General features: G+C 48.7%; 1 protein-coding gene across 8 annotated transcripts in view; it reads right to left on the bottom strand.

The window, feature by feature from the left end:
* SGSM1 (small G protein signaling modulator 1) overlaps window positions 1-16,178 on the bottom strand; it is a 76,168-nt gene extending 59,990 nt beyond the window's left edge. For 7 of the 8 annotated variants that reach the window (XM_042852377.2, XM_042852383.2, XM_042852378.2 and 4 more), the window contains exons 1-2: window positions 16,077-16,178; window positions 15,943-15,986 (exon numbers count right to left, since the gene is read on the bottom strand). In XM_042852377.2, the coding sequence (XP_042708311.2) occupies window positions 15,943-15,986; window positions 16,077-16,095 (63 nt within the window). In that variant the 5' untranslated portion in view covers window positions 16,096-16,178. The remainder of the gene's footprint in view (window positions 1-15,942; window positions 15,987-16,076) is intronic. The other variant, XM_042852382.2, reaches the window with a different exon arrangement.
* Between the last annotated feature and the right edge of the window lie 486 nt (window positions 16,179-16,664).

Genomic DNA, 16,664 nt, shown 5'->3' with positions numbered 1-16,664 from the left:
CCCTCATAGGTCAGGTTCTCTAGACCTTTAATCATTTTTGTTTCTCTTCTCTGGCCTTTTTCCAGTTTGTCCACATCTTTCCTGAAATGTGGCACCCAGAACTGGACACAATACTCCAGTTGAGGCCGTATCAGCGCAGAGTAGAGTGGAAGAATTACTTCTTGTGTCTTGCTTACAACACTCCTGCTAATACATCCCAGAATGATGTTCGCTGGACTCATATTTAGCTCGTGAACCACTATGATCCCCAGATCCCTTTCCACATTATTCTTTCCTAGGCAGTCATTTCCCATTTTGTATGTGTGCAACTGATTGTTCCTTCCCAAGTGGAGTACTTTGCATTTGTCCTTATGCATTTGTCCTCATCCTATTTACTTCAGACCATTTCTCCAGTTTGTCCAGATCATCTTGAATTTTAATCCTATCCTCCAAAACACTTGCAACCCCTCCCAGCTTGGTATTGTCCACAAACTTTATAAGTGTACTCTCTATGCCATTATCTAAATCATTGATGAAGATATTGAATAGAACTGATCCCTGTGGGACCCCACTCGTTATGCCCTTCCAGCATGACTGTGAACCACTGATAACTACTCTCTGGGAACAGTTTTCCAACCAGTTTTGCACCCACCGTATAGTCGCTCCATCTAGGTTGCATAATACTAAAATGCTGTTATAAAAGGAGGCTCTCTGCAGCTTTGCCATGGCTATGGCTGGTTATCTGTCACCCCAGAGGGACGTGCACACTGGACCAGATTTTTAAAAACTGGCCTCCAGTTTTGCATCTGCAGTAGGAGCACATTGATGACGGGGGTGCAATTTTGCCCCACTTGGCCCGGCAGAACAACACGATCTCATGGAAGGAAGCTATGATGACCACTGTAGTTAGGATGCCAAGATACCATTCCCAGCCACCGCTGTAATGGGGTGTGGGTGTGGCTCGCCCACTAGCAGAACCTGTGTGCACACACAGAGCCAAGCTCTGCAGCCCTTCCTCAGCCCACTGACCTCTGGAGTGAGAGCAGCAAGATGAGGCCCATGCAGCGGAGATCATCTCCCGAAGAGCCACAGCTGGCGTCTCATAGGAATCGAAGGGGACACCCCCATTCGATGGGAGTTGGGTGGCTACCTCCCACCGGCTCCCTGGAGACGCCCAGCTGGAAGGAGTTCAGTGGTGAGGCTGCAGTGTGCTCTGGGCGGGACAGTTCTGCTGCAGCTCAGCAGGGGCCATCTCCGCCGCTGCCGTAACCCAGAACCAGAGGGCACTGGGATGAAACCGAGTGCAGGCGTCTCCTCGGAAGAGGGAGAAGGTCAGATCCTCCTCCCACTCAGACGGCCAGAACGACGGGAGGGGACGAGCCCAGAAGCCTCTTCATCGGTCCTTCCGGTCAGCCAGGTTACACTGCATGACACTAAATATAACCACTGATGGCGGCAGCCGTCCGCTTACTATGGGCAGACTGTCAGGCAGGCAGGTCCCCAGAGAGGAGCTCTCCGGAGGTGTATGGCACAAAGGGTTAACATGGAGCAGGAGGTGCAACGTAACTGAACCCCTGGGGGCCCTATGACAAAGCTCCACCAGCCTCCTCTGCAGCTCCCTGCTCTCCAGAACAGCCTTCAAGCAGCTCCGTGCCCCAGTGTCACTTCCCATCGCGGCACAAAGCATCTTCTTCGATTTGCAACGGAGCAGCCCAGAGGCCCCTGGAGACGGCAGGGCTGCCCAGACACGCAACGAGATGAGTGACAAGAGTGGGGAGGAAAGACAAGCAAAGAGAGGAAAAGTGATTTGCTGAAGGCCACAGGGCAAGTCCGTGCTGAACAGGGTCCTGGTCTCCCGAGCCCCAGTCCAATGCCCTTACCACTAGGATAAAATCAGTAGGAACAACGCTGTACAAAATAAGCCTGTGTTGTATCAAATAAGTGAGATACTGGAGAATATCAAGGAAGCCAGATGTCTGTTTGAAATCTAGAATCACTGTTCAGAATTATTCCAATTTTGCAATTGTGGAAGGTTTATTGTAACTTTTATTCCAAGCCCATTGTCTGAATGTGTCTGGGGCTCCTGTTTCTAAATGCCCCACACCTAGCCATGAAAACAAGTAATCAGGAAAGTCGCCTTTCAGTGCCCTCTCCAGTGCATGGCAGGCTGACAACCCCCTGCTCAGGTCAGCGATAACGTTCGGGCCTTACATAACCACGGGTTGTCTCAGGCAGCACACCCGAGGGGTTGCTCACAAGCAGAAATTACGGGAAAGCCCAACCAATGAAGATTTCCACAGCAATGATTATACCCTGCACTTGCTGAGTCACTCTGTTTTAAATGGGAATGAAAGGCAATAAAAAGTCTTTGATTTAATAAATATCCCACTTTTTTCCTTTAATTTGTGAGTGAATTTAATATTCATGAGTGTCAGGATCTAGTAGTGCTGGCCTGAAGCCATGAATAGGACAGCAAAATTCTAGGCATGCACTCCCATTCAGCTGCCTGTGCACCTCACTCCTGACCTGCAACATCCCCAACCGACCCAGTTCTGTACCAGGCATAGCTAGGCCAGCACACATCACCCTGCTCTGCCACGCAGCTCTCTGCCGGTGTTCCTCAATCTTCACCTGCCAAGCCCTTCCAGAGTGGAGAGCCAATTGGGACCAACTAGTTTTGGGATATGCACCAAGTGGGATTCCATTAAAAGCAACCTAATGGTCACTGGACACTGAAACCAATATTTGAACCTCGTTCTCTAGCAAACTCCCAGAACCATCCAGCTTTTTTGCCGCCCCAAGCGGCGAAGAAAAAAAAAAAAAGCCCGACTGAGCTGCCGCCGAAGTGCTGCCGAAGAGGAAGAGAGAGTGAAGGACCCGCCACCGAATTGCCGCCGAAGACCCGGACGTGCCACCCCTTTCCATTGGCTGCCCCAGGCACCCGCTTCCTCCGCGGGTGCCTGGAGCCGGCCCTGCACGTAAATGTCATTTATCTGAGCCTCACCAGTTCCACTAAAAGCCTGTGTTCAGATTTTCTCTGCTCCCTTTCTCACAACGGAGACAGCGACTTTCAATCCCCATTACATCTGAACATCCCATTCCTTTCAAACGGTCTTCCTGGGTTCATGTTTCAGGTGGCTGCGGATTCTGGTTTCCCCTTTTCACATCATTCACACTCGCCCTCTGCTTTAATGGCCCCTGTCTCTCTCATATTTCCTACCCAGGGCTGGCTCCAGGTTTTCTGCCGCCCAAGCGGCAGAAAAAAAAAAAAGCCGCGGCAGTGCAATCATGCCGCTCCACCCTTTGGCGGCAGGTCCTTCACTCTCTCTCTTCCTCTTCGGTGGCTCTTTGGCGGCAGCTCAAAGAGGAAGAGAGGGACTGAGGGACCCGCCGCCGAATTCCCGCCGAAGACCCAGACGTGCCGCCCCTTGGTATTGGCCCCAAGCACCTGCTTCCTACGCTGGTGCCTGGAGCTGGCCCTGTTCCTACCACATTAACACAAATAGCCTTATCCCTGGCGTTTTGGCAACTGAACAACCCAAAGAGAGTGTCAATCCCGATTCTTTACTGTAACAAGAAAACGCTTTTATGTTCCTTTTTCCAATAACATTTAAAGCCTGAAGTCCGTGCCCGTAGCAAATATGGCAAGTATCTGCTTTAAACTTGGGTTTGTTTTTGTACGTTTACTTTTCGGGTTCTTTTATAGGCCAGTATTTACTCTCACTTCCACTGCAATCTTTTTTTCACATGGTTTTGATCATATATTTAATGAGTTCTTCCTTGAGACATTTTAACTGCTGGCTTTGGTGCCTCTAATGTTAGCACGGTGGGCCCAACCCTGCAGTCCTCATTCAAGTCTCGATTCAGCAGAGCCCTTAAGATGAGACATAAGGACATGTTGAATTTTAAGCACATGTTTAACTGCTTTGCTGAATTGGAGCCTTATTCCTTTCCCAGCAAAAGCGCCAGTTAAAATCTAGAAGAGATGGTCCAATGGAAGGAATGCAGCATTTCTCCAGACGACAGCATTAGGTTAGGGTTTCATGTGCCATAAGAAGCTAAGGAATCTTCAGGGAGACAGGCCAAATTAAAGCAACTGTGGCATGTCTACGCTAGAAACAATTGGAAATTAGTTCACCGGCAGCGCAGATCAATGGGCGGCAATGCAGCTGTTTTGCCAGCAGGTATTTCTCAGTGATAATGCTGCAAGACTGGTTTACCCCAGGAATAGAAGCCATGCTGGTAAGACACCTGCACCCTAATTAGACAGAGCCCTAGAGACACTCTCATTTGAAAATGTCCATGTATTGAACTGGTCACTGGATTCAGCAAGCTGAAATCTCTCCTGGTTTTCACCTTGTTACTTGAACAGATGTAACTGTCTACATCTCTGAGACACATTCTGGGTGCTCTGAAACCAGGGGTAAAGTCTTTCCTTCTACATTATTTGTGAAGGTCTCAGGAAGGTTTGACTCAAAGGAACAGCAACCATGTTAGCATAGCCAACATCTCAATGCAATCAGAAGAGAGAGGCTCCAATTCCCCTCCTCCCCCAGTGCAATTTCACTGGAGTTACCCGTGATTCACACAGGGTTACACGAGAAGAGAATCCGGCTCAGTGTATAGTTCCCATTCATACCTTCATTGGGTTGATCTGCGACACACACGTTTCCACAGGATCCATGTGGTCACCACTAACATTTGCAGTAATACAGCAGCTATAATTCACGAGTCAAGTATTTTACCTGTCAGAGAACACTAGAAGTCCCAAAGAAGGACCAGTTTGGTGCACAAACCCTGCAGCAAAAGTCCGGCGATGTAGGGGATTACAGTCTAGCCCACCTTCAGGAGTGCAGCAGAGATTTACAAAGACAGGCAGGCAAAACGGCTCCAAGGATTTCATCTGCAGATTTTGCCTCAGCATACTGACTAGTGAGCGTTCAACTCGATGGGGCAGGATGGCTCAGGGGTCAGCTCTGGGACACAGACCTCTCACCTCCAGGGCGCAGCAGGTCTGAATTCAGCCTAGATCAATCATTCCCATCTGAAGACCGATTGGTGGCCAATGTTGAGAGTCTCTGTTCAATTCCTAATAGACAACTGAAGACATCACGAAACGCTTCATAACAAATATCCCTCTACCAGAGAGCTTCTGAGGAGACCCAGGATGGGATGGCCCTGGAGACTCTCTGGGTCAGGACTGAGGCCCATTGGTGGGGCAGTGCAGGGAAGGGAACAGTTGTATTATCATAGGCCTAGAAGCCCCAGTCACGGACCAGGCCCCTATGGTGCCAGGCACTGTACAGACACAGAACAAAAGACAGCCCATTCCCCAAGACGCTGACAACCTAAGGTAAGAGACAACAAATGGACGCAGACAGGGGAGTTCAAGGAGACAGTGAGCCAATACGGGTGACAGGAAGTGTTCACAGCACAGCAGCCGTAGCTGTGCCATGGACCAATGCAGGACTTCAGTCTCCACGGGGCTGTCAATCCAACACACCTTTCACGAGCACTCGATCTGCTTTTACATTGAAGAGACAAAGACAGTGGCGTCGTTAATCTGGTTCCTTTAGAAAACAGAACCACAACGTCCTGTTTTATCTGCCTTCTTTATAACGTTCACAGTATCAAGATGTGGGTGCTCTTAATAATAGGTTCATATTCTTTCCAGAAATGAACGGTCTGATTATCCCAAGGGCAGGTGCCAAGCAGATCTCTCAAGCACCCTGCGAGCTGCAGCCAAAGTCTGCCACTTATCAGCTTTAGAGTTTACTAGCTGACCATTACATAAATAACCTAATGAATGTGTGCGCTGATCTGTTAGAACGCTGCCAGCCCCAGAGCACACACACCATCTCTACCTGGAGACTGCATGGACTCTCTGTTCAACATTGCCACCGGGTCACTAATGAACTGTTCCCAGTGAACTTCAGCATAGTCACCAGGATACCTGCAAGAACCACTTTATGGACAATCTGAAACTACAGAGTTATCACTACCACACGCACTCCAGAGACTAGGAAATGATCGGCATTAACACATGTACACTAGTGCATTGAGTCGGTAGGCAAAATGCTGCCCACAGGCATGCTAGGGTAAACCCGAAGTATCCACGCTCAGTTCAACGGACTTACTGCAGATTTGGACTGGTACAAGACAAAGCGGTGGTCCATGGGACCAGATCCTCGGCTGGGGGAAATCGGCACAGCTCCACTGAAACCAAGCAGAGACTCTGGCCCTGCGTGTCTAACGTTCACATACTATCTCACCATAACTGAGAAGCTGTTTGCTCTCACTACCTCAGACTAGCATGAGTATTACATTTGAAGTGTGCACCGGATGGGTAGTTCCCAGGCTCACATAGATCTGTTATTTAAACAAACAAACAAACACGGACACATAGATACAAATTCTACTTTCAGTTACATTAGCGCAAAACCACCAAAGAAAGAATTGTTACTCCAGATTTACATCCGAGAGATCAGATTTTGGCCCATCCTCTCCACGTTATATTTAACAAATAAATCCTTCCATATGCGGTCTACAATTCCAATAACCTCAATGACACATTGAAAAGTGTGTTTCGCTGATAAGGGAGTATTCAAACAGCCAACCCAAGAGCATATTAACAGAAGCAAGATGCTGAAGAATAAATATTCTGGGTTAGCCACAGCAGCTACGTCAGTGGGAACAGTCATTGCTGTCATTAATTTTTCTCTTGCTCCAGTGACAAGGAACCTTAGAAGTTTCTTTGAAAGAGAAGCACTGACAACCAAATGTAAAGAGAGAAAACAGCACTGCCAACCCAAGCAATCAAAACTCCTGAGTCAGACCCCAGAACATTTTTTTGATTAAAAACGTGTTTTGTTCTTTTTATCAGCCTTCAGGGTTCTGATTTTCTGGCTTTTCTGCACAAACAAAGGCTGAAAACTTCGGTTTTTAAAAAAAAAGGAAATTATGTGAGAACGTCAATCACATGACTCAAGGAATGAGGACTTCACAGTAAAATCTCAAGAGCTGGCAATGCAGATTAAGACATAACATACTTTGAAAAGGTGTCATTTGTCCAGTCAAACAACCCCCTGCCCCAGCCCCGGTACATGCTGTAGGTGTTCTACTGAAGGACTACTTACAATTGCTTTTAAAAATTCATTTTAACAGTAATTGTCCAAGTTAACAGACCCAAGAAATGCTCCAAATCAGAGGAAATAATGCAGAGCCAGCAAGCCAAGAATACGGGCCCAAGGCCTGCCCAGGAGCTGGAGTGAATCACACCAGCCCAGGCCCCATCACTGCCCCAGACAAAGGGCCGATTCTCTTCTCACTAACCACTGTAAGAGTGTTGGGCCAGACTAACTGCTGGGCACAACTCCATTAAAGACACTTTGGCCAGCAGGGAATCCAGCCCATGGATTTCAATGGAGTTGCGCCACTGAACCCAGCCAGTACCAGGGCACTCGGGTTTTAGATGGGAAGGGTGATTTCCATCCACTCTGTATAACGAATCCAGCCGTCTATCTCCGTGGGCAGAGACCCATCCTAGCACTGTGCTCAGTGCACCAGACTGTTTAACCACATTTCCATTGCGAGACGCTCAGCCGCTCCATATTCTTGTAGTCAATGAACCATCGATTTCAATCCTATTGACTCAGACCTTTGGCGTTTCTAGAAGTGTTATTTAATTATTAATCGCCACTTATTAAATACAGCATAAAACCTCCTGCTGCTGCACCATAAATTCCATTGCTGTCCATGGGTTTGCACCGGATTACTCCAGATCTGAGCCTGCCTAGATGACACTGAAATTTCCTGACTCCTGAGCGCTTGGTTGGTTTTTGTCCCCCTTCCCCCCCTCCTTACCATTGTATTAACATCAACCTTTGCATTTAATGAGTGCGTGACACATGGGACACACAAGGGATTTGCAGATCTTTACGCCAGCCAACAAGCACTTCACATTACCTGGACATATTGCTAGTTAGATTTCACTAGGGAAATATGTTATGTCAAAATATATAGCCGAAACACAACGTTTAACGTGGCAATTAGCTGGCAACTGCCTCACACACACACACACACACACACACACACACACACACACACTCTCCCTCTCTCTAAATGCAATTGATGTTAATGCAACATTAAAGCAGGGGACAAGCCGGGTACACAAAACCACCAAGTGCTCAGAAGTCAGGAAATTCCAGAGTCCTGTAGATAGGTTCAGACCGGGAGTAATCGGGTGCAAACCCACTGACAGCAATGGAACTGCACCCATTTACACCAGGTCTGGGTTTGACAACGGAGTAACACCTGCTTACACCAAGCCTGAATTCAGCCCAGGGTTCCTACTTGCAACATTGAATTTGCGCACAATGCACGTGTGGTGTGTAGCAGGTTTTGTGCCTGTTTTCGTCATTAAATGCAAACTTGCATGCATGGATGTTGGTGGTGTTTTGGCAATACCATGGGAAAGATGCTTAACTCTGCATCATTTCTTGACTTTTGAATGCTTGATCCCTCGTAGGGTGACCAGACAGCAAGTGTGAAAAATCGGGAGGGGTGGGGGGTAATAGGAGCCCATAGAAGAAAAAGACCCAAAAATTGGGACTGTCCCTATAAAAATTGGGACATCTGGTCACCCTAATCCCTCAGCTGTAGCCCTGTCTCAGGGAAGTCCACAGCACACGACTGGCACCATGGAAATAACACTAATGTTGCATGGACACTTGGTTTGATTATGTTGTCTCACGAGCGCCACGTTTGCCAAATACTGATGCTGTTTGCTAGGGTGCCTGCCCGGCCTGTCTTGCTGTTTAGCCATAATGCTGAATTTGTGAGGAGGCAGGCGTTTCCACGGCAACAGACTGATGCCACAAGCATACGAGGAGGACTTCTTGGCTGCCCTAAATCGAGGCTGGGCTGGGAGGGGAAGTGGAGGTCTTAATTGAAGCAGAGATCCTCCTGAAACACCATCAAAGGGCACACGGAAAAGGAGGCGGCAAGGAAATTGGGTTTGGTATGAAAGTATCAGGGGGTAGCCATGTTAGTCTATAGCCAAAAAAACAACAAGGAGTCCGGTGGTGCCACCGGACTCCTTGTTGTTTTTGGTATGAAAGTTTCCCCCTAGGTTTACTGGAGCCTGAGAAAACGGCAGTAAGGAAGTGCTTTCATCTTCAGCCAGACAGAAAATGGCCTCTAGTGATTAGAAATATTGTTTTTAGTAGAGATCAATGCAAGCAGCCCAAGAAACGGCATATTAAGGCCTTTTGTCTACTTCTGACGCAGGCACATTGAAAACGACTTGTATGTTGTAATGGGGAAACATCCAAACGTTCCTACAGAATCAATAACTTTCATTATAAACTTACAGCATTTCAGTCTCACCTTGGTTATGTCTGAACAGTCCTTACAGCTGCATAAACGCAGCGTTTGTTTCTGCCTTAATAGTTAATACTCAAACACTCTGATTCTCTAGGCGATCCCAATAATTCTAAATGAAGCATAGAATAGTCTAGCAATCCAGAAATGAGAGTTCACATTGGACCGAGCACGTCACTATTTCAGATGGATTGGTACACACAGCCCAAGAATGCAGACGCAGGCTGTGCAAACATTGATATTGCTGACAATTTTACATAACTTAGCTGCAAACTCAACAACCAGGCTTGTATACCACAGAAATATAGGTAGGAGCTGGGAGGGAGAGAGATTGATTTCTGTCCGTCTAACCCAGGATGGCATTACAGAAAATCTATAGCAGAACTCATTCAAGCTATCAAAGAACAAGCAAAAGAGAACATCTAATGGATATGACTATAAAACATTGTTAATGCAACTGGGCGTGGCCAATCAATAACTAGTGAAATAACCAAGACTAGGCAGTACAGTGTACAATACAGGGAAACCAACTGTTCATTCATAAAACACTTTAAAATGTCTATTTGCTGAGTGGCAAGTTAAAAAAGCAAAGCCTCAACAGATGAATACATACAACAATTAGAGAGTTGATTTTCCTGTTTCATCCAGTTATTTCACACGCTACGACTGTTCCTGTAACTAGCTCCTAGGTACATTGTGGGCTCGACTCCAGGGCCGCTGGAACAATTTTTACAGTGAGGGTGCTGAAAGGGAAACCATGTATTTGGTTGTTATTACTCCTCCAAGCCAGGGGGTGCTGCAGTACCCCAGCACCCCGCCTGACTCCCATTTGCCTTTCGCTTTGCAAGAGGGCAGAGCTACTATTCTGATCTGCCAGCATTTTACAATTTGCACTTGTGTAAATGACAGCACAAGGTGCAGGGTGGCGAAGAACTGGGCCTACATATCCCATGTTCTTTCAGGTGAGATGCTGACTCTCCAATGTGTGCTCACCTGCAACGCTACCACCTACAGCTGAGAAAAAAAATACTGAACATTTTAAATAAAAAAAGCCTTTTCAATGAAGTGGAAGTTTTTGCAAGAGTACTTCTGCTTTTGTTGAAGTTTTCAGGTAGTTACTGAAAAACTGAAACCTCCCTGTCAGCGGAACACTTTTTAGTGATTCAAAACCAAACATTTTTCATTTTGACAATAACCTGAAAAATCTGGAGAAAAAACAGACATTTGTAATTTTTCATGGAAAAGGAGGAGACATTTCCCAGCTTGGTCGGCTGACTTGACAGCACAACAGGAACCGAGTGCAGCTTTCAGAATTAACTTGATTTATTTCCATCCACTTGGTCCCAAAACATCTGACAAAAGGGACAGTAAGAGCAAAAAACACTTTAGGCCACATACTGTTTTCCTGAATGTGCAGTTCTCATGGACAGCTTTAAAAAAAAAAAAAAAATTCTTAAAAAACAATCCCCACACAACAGCAACGTTCTGCGGTATGGCACCCAAGCACGGAAGCTGCAATGGGAAGTTGTACTGCGTTAGACAGTTCATGCAAGAGATTTTCAAATGATTTGTGTCACATATCTGTCTGCTTGATCTAGTCAGGCCTTGTCTATCCTGGGGTTTTAGATGCCTGTGCAGCTGCACCACTGCAAACCCCTAGGGGGCGCCAGTATAAACGACTGCTTTCATCAGGATGGATTTACCCTGTTTCAAACCACTCATCTACACTAGATGTTTGCACCAGATAAGCTACCCCAGAGGCTAAAACCCCCAGAGTAGATGAGACCTCAGTCCTGATTCAGCGGAACAAAAGTTAGCATTTGTGCTAAAGTCTTAGGGATGCAATAAAGGGACGAAATTCCTGCAGTGCTGCTATCCATGGGGAACCCAGAAGGGTTAAATCAATTCAGACAAGAAAGATAGAGGTAAAAAAATATTAAGTAAATCCAATGACTAGGGGAGACAGAAGAGATGGCCGTGCTGCCCCAGACAAAAATGCCTAGGAGTCACCTGTTTTAACTATCAGGAATGTCACTAACTAATTATCTGCATAACCCAGAGATTTATTTTCTCAAATATTTTTCTCACTTCTAATGGGAAAAAAAAGGTGGGAAGAGAAATGCAGCTCTTGGGCTCAGCAAGGTCTGACCGCATCTTGTTGAATCAGGGTCTTAGTGCCAGACCTCCATGGACTTCACTGCGAGTCGGACCAGGCACCAATCGCCTTCACCTTCCTCAAGCCTTTGCCAGCAGCACTGTGTGTACTGAGCACATCGAAATCATGCATTCGGACGCGGAGCTCGGGAAACTCAGGTACTGCCAAAAAGTCCCATGGAAAGCATTCAAAAGGAAAACCAAATGTTTTGCAATCCAGTGTAGGTGAATGGGAGGAAATTCTGCAGTGTTTCTGTATCTGTCGCACAGAAGACACTGAACAGGGATATTACAATCATGCACTAGGCCTGAGGCCTGTTAAACGAAACGCAAATATCAGACTGTGCTATACGCTGACATTCATGCATCCAAACTGGGGTGACTGGAGCTATTTCACTTGGCCAAAGTGTCTTTTTTTTCCACCTCCTCTTCCTCTCTCGCCTTTGATACAGACTTAATCTTTGGTTGAATTTAGCTGGACCTATTGAAATGCTGCATGACATGGCAGCTCATCTGTGCAACAGAATGGCCCCAAAGAAAGCTCTAATCCCAGACAGTGGCACAAACTCCCCTGGGAACTAAGGACCATCCCAAACCTTACCATCTTCTACTCCAAGTGCCGGGCACATTTGGTCAACCTGCCTTCTCTAGTGCACGCAGAGCAACGTGCACATTTTAAAACACAAAAAACAACTCCCTGCCCTGGGAAGAGAATGAACCATACAGCTCGTCATTTAAAGCACAACTGGAAGGTGCTCAATACGACGGTGATGAAGGCAGGATCAGAACCAACGTAGAATAGATTCCCACACCTGAAGATGACGCCCATTGTTCAACCTTGTTTTAACTTATTCCATCGGGACACTGAGTATCACCACCCCTGCCTTTACCACCTCAGACCTTTCAGAGGCTGTTTCCTCGTTCTGCGTCTGCTCTTTCTGTTCATCCCGATTCAGGCAGGGTCACAGATGGACTGTAATTGCGAGAGGTCAATTTAATTTCAGATGTTAAATAACTGTCATACCCTTCTTCCAGTGTAACAGCAGTTGTCAAGGCAACGAGAAGTATTTCTTTCCACCACACCCATCACAACAAGCGTCAACACGTGGAAGGGCACAAACTGGTTGGTTTGTTGTTTGGCTACTCAACCACGTATGTCAATTTTGATGAAAATAATCTTTTCGCTTTTCAAACCATGTGTCCTGGTTACCTTATAAAACGCAGCATGTCTAGTGGGGAGAGCAGGGGAGCAAGGAGTCGGGAGACCTCAATTCTGTACTTGGCTGTGCCAGTCACTCCCTGCGTAATCCCTTCCTTTCTCTAGGCCTCAGGTTTCCTCTCTGTAAAATGGGGCTCAGAATGCGTACCCACACTGGGAAAAGATTTCAAAGCGAGAGGATGAACAATGCTGCACGAGTTCAGTTATGCATCTGATACGGAGCACTCTGTCCGAGGCATACAGGGGCAGCCCAAGACTGGGATAGCGAAAGCTGTTCATCTAAACAGAGACTGTTCAAGATGTGTTAAAAGGGAGACCATCAAGCCAGACAGGCCTACAATGAGGCCCCCAAAATGAGCCCCCTAGCTGCCCCATCTTGTGGGTGCACACTCACATAGCACAAACATGCACGTGCAAGCCATTCGTGTGAGAGCTCAGGAGGGCTGAGACCAGGATTCTCAAACACTTTAACATGCGGCTGATTTACGCCAAGGGAGCAGTCAGGCAGAGGACAGGGACAATTCGAGTCATTCCTGTCACCGGGGCAAACAGGGTGCTGTCCCACTCGGCAGGAAGGGGAAGGACCTTATGGGAGTCGCATTGCCGGCAACAAAAACATATATTTACATGTTTCAGAATAGCAGCCGTGTTAGTCTGTATCCGCAAAAAGAACAGGAGTCCTTGTGGCACCTTAGAGACGAACAAATTTATTTGAGCATAAGCTTTCGTGGGCTACAGCCTGCATCCGACGAAGTGGGCTGTAGCCCACGAAACCTTATGCTCAAATAAATGTGTTCGTCTCTAAGGTGCCACAAGTACTCCAGTATATTTACATGACACAGGACAAAGGAATTCGTCCCACCAGTTTCAGAATGGGTTAAGGCTACGAACACCAACCCAGCACTCGGCCAGAAACACTGACGATGACACAGGCCCCGCATTGGAGCTCAAATTGGATATAGCTATATTTGTTAATATGCTCTGATTAGATTGTATTTTGGGTAGGGTTTTTAATTTGATCCCATGAGCCATGAATATTGCCTCACAATGACATACCAGTGACATACCATCCTTATGTGTGCAATTTAAGAAAATAAACACAAAGAATTCTGCTCCTCTCCGCGAGTACCACCCTGTCAAAGCACAAGAGGAAGGGTCCGTGCATGGTCTGTGCGATAGACATTCCTCTAGGGAGCTCCAAAGCAGACTCTAGGAAGGAGGGCTGCACTTCACGGACCAGCCAAAACAACTGTTAAGACGATAACTCAAGAGCCATCTCTGGCGAGGAGGTGACATGTGGCGGTGGCCTGGGATTAGGTCCAAGCCCAGAATCCTGCAGCCCCAAAGGACACTGCTTTGCCTCAGTTTTTAAGCAGAGTAAATATTGGGCCTGTGAACTTTCCCAAAGAAGCTGACTAAAACCCAGAAAAGAAGGAAAAATAAAGGACTGAGACAGATGAACTGGGGTCCTAAGCTCACAGGCTCTGCTTGCACCAATGGCTGTCCCTTCGGAGACTCCACAGAACGCCGAGTCCACTAGAGAGATAAAGCGTACGCTTTCCCTCGGAATTCTCTCCCGCGGGTGAGTCAAAGTGAGACGAGGGGCAAACTTTCAAAGCACCTCCTGGCAGTTCAGCTCCAGGACACCTGCTAACGCAGTGGTATCCCCAAGCAACCCCTGGAAACGTAACCGGGTATTACCAGAGCATGGCCTTTAATGGCTAATAGCATTTAGACTGGAAGCTGTCTGGGGCAGGGGCCATCTGTTTGTTCTGTGTTTGTACTGTGCCTAGTGCCCGGGGCTCCTGGTCCACAGCTGCGGTCCTGCATGCTACCACAATACAAGCAAGGACCATATCCTTAAGGGGTTTAAATGGAAATAATGCTTCACATTTGTACAGTACCCTGCACCCTGCACCGAAGATCTAATATTAGTTAATGGAACCTCATAACATCCCTAAGAGACAGGGAAAATGAGACACAGAGAGCTGAGGCGACTCTCCGAGGTCACATGGTGGGTCACAGGACCCACTAGGACCCAAGAGTCCCAGTTCCCACTAACCACTAGGTCCTGCTGCCCCTCCACTACCTGTAGACAGCTCTGAGAGTCCTTCAGGGAACGTCTGACCCTTCCCCTGACAATATTATGCTCTTTTCTGTCAACACAGCCAAAGAAACCCTCTCAGTAACAGGCGCGAGTGACCAGGCAGCCGGCTAGCTTTCAAAATGCCATAAATCCAGTCGGGTTTAACTTGTATCTTTTAACCAGCCGAAGTGATGTGTTCACGTTCCAAACGACTCTCCTGCAAAACCACGTTCAAAAACCAGAGACCTGTGCAGGTACCAGCGAGGACAGCCCTGGCTCTAAAACAACCCAGGGGCTGTGGGCGAGAAGGTGATATCTCCGGCTGAAGCCCCTCTGGGAGGAATGAAACCCCCTCTCCCCTCACTCTGCTGAATCCCTTCGATGCAGGTCACTGAAGAGTCAGTCCAGCAATTCGCCCCAGGCAGGCGATGGGGCTCCTGGGGGAGCTCCTGCAGTCTCCCAGGATTGGAGCCACTCTCGCCTTTAGGTGCACAGCGCAGCCCAGGCCAGTAAAGCCACAGGGGTGAGTCTGGGGCTGTCGGTTTTTTGGCTGCCCAACTAATCATCCCTAACCGCTGCTAGTAATTACACAACCTCTGCTGGCAGGGCCCCGTGACCGACCCTGCTGGGAGCTGGGAGTCAGTTATTAGCAATGGTCACAACAGATAAAGGCAGATCCCAGCATTACTGCCTGGGGGGAGACCCTGCACCCCAGATAAACCCCAGCCCTGCACCACCCCAAATCACCAGCTCCCCCGCAGCGCAGCGGGCCGGAGCGCAACCTTGCAGCAATCACAAACAAAACGAATAAACAAGATGGGGGGGGGGAATACAGCCCCCCCCTCCCCCAGCAAGAGCCATTCAACGGGCAGCCGGGCGCGCTGACCCCCAGGGCGCCCCCTAAAACAACATCTGGAGCATCCCCTAGTCTCCCCCGGACGTCACGCTCCAGATGTGCATCCCCCCCCCAAAAAAAAGCCTTCAGGAGCCTCCCCCCACAGAACCCAGGCTCTGGTTCATCCAGATGCGCACAAACACCTGGCGCATCCTCCATCCCCCCCGCACATCTGGCCCCCCCGGGAACCCCTGGCTCCAGCTGCGCGGGGCCCGGCCGCAGACCCACCTCCTTCTTGACGGTGCGCAGGAGACGCTGCCGGGTCTCCGCCTCTGTGGGGGAAAGGGGGAGAAGCGCGTTAGTGCCCCCGGCGCAGCCCGGCCACGCCGCCCGGATCCCCCCGCCCGGGCGCCCCGTCCTACCCGCCGGAGCCGCGGCCATGGTCCTGCTCCTCCGCCGGGCGCCTGCGCCTCTGCCGCAGCCCGCGGGAGGGAGGGAGGCAGCGGCAGCCGGGCAGGGCAGGGCAACGCCGCCCACTTCCAGGGACCGGCGGGCGGGGCTCCCCCCTCCAGCCCCTAAAAACACCCATCGCCTCAGTTCCACCCACCCCGCGCCGCCCAGGCGCTGGCAGAGCCCGGCTCTGGGAGAGGAAGGGACAGGGGCCGGGGGGAGCCCTGAGCACTTCGTCTGCTGGTGCCAAGCGCCCGGGGTTACCACCTGTGCCAGGCAAAAACCCAGCACCGCAACCCCCCCGGGATCTAGGGGGATACACAGAGCGAGGACTCGGAGAACATTTTCTTACTGCGGAAGTGGGGTCACTGCAGCATCCTTAGCTGGACACAGGAACTGTTCACGTTCCCTACCCCACTGTCCTGGGATAAGACGGCTAATCTTTCCACCCACCTTCAAAATACCTGGCAGATTCAATTATTTTTCTGGCAACTGGCAAATCCATAAACCAACCAGCCAGGCCAGTCAGATACCAGCCAACCCTATTAGCACGGTCCCCT

The sequence above is a fragment of the Chrysemys picta genome, chromosome 15, assembly GCF_011386835.1.
Source record: "Chrysemys picta bellii isolate R12L10 chromosome 15, ASM1138683v2, whole genome shotgun sequence".
NCBI classification, from domain to species: Eukaryota; Metazoa; Chordata; order Testudines; family Emydidae; genus Chrysemys; species Chrysemys picta.
This window is presented reverse-complemented; position numbering and strand designations above follow the sequence as displayed.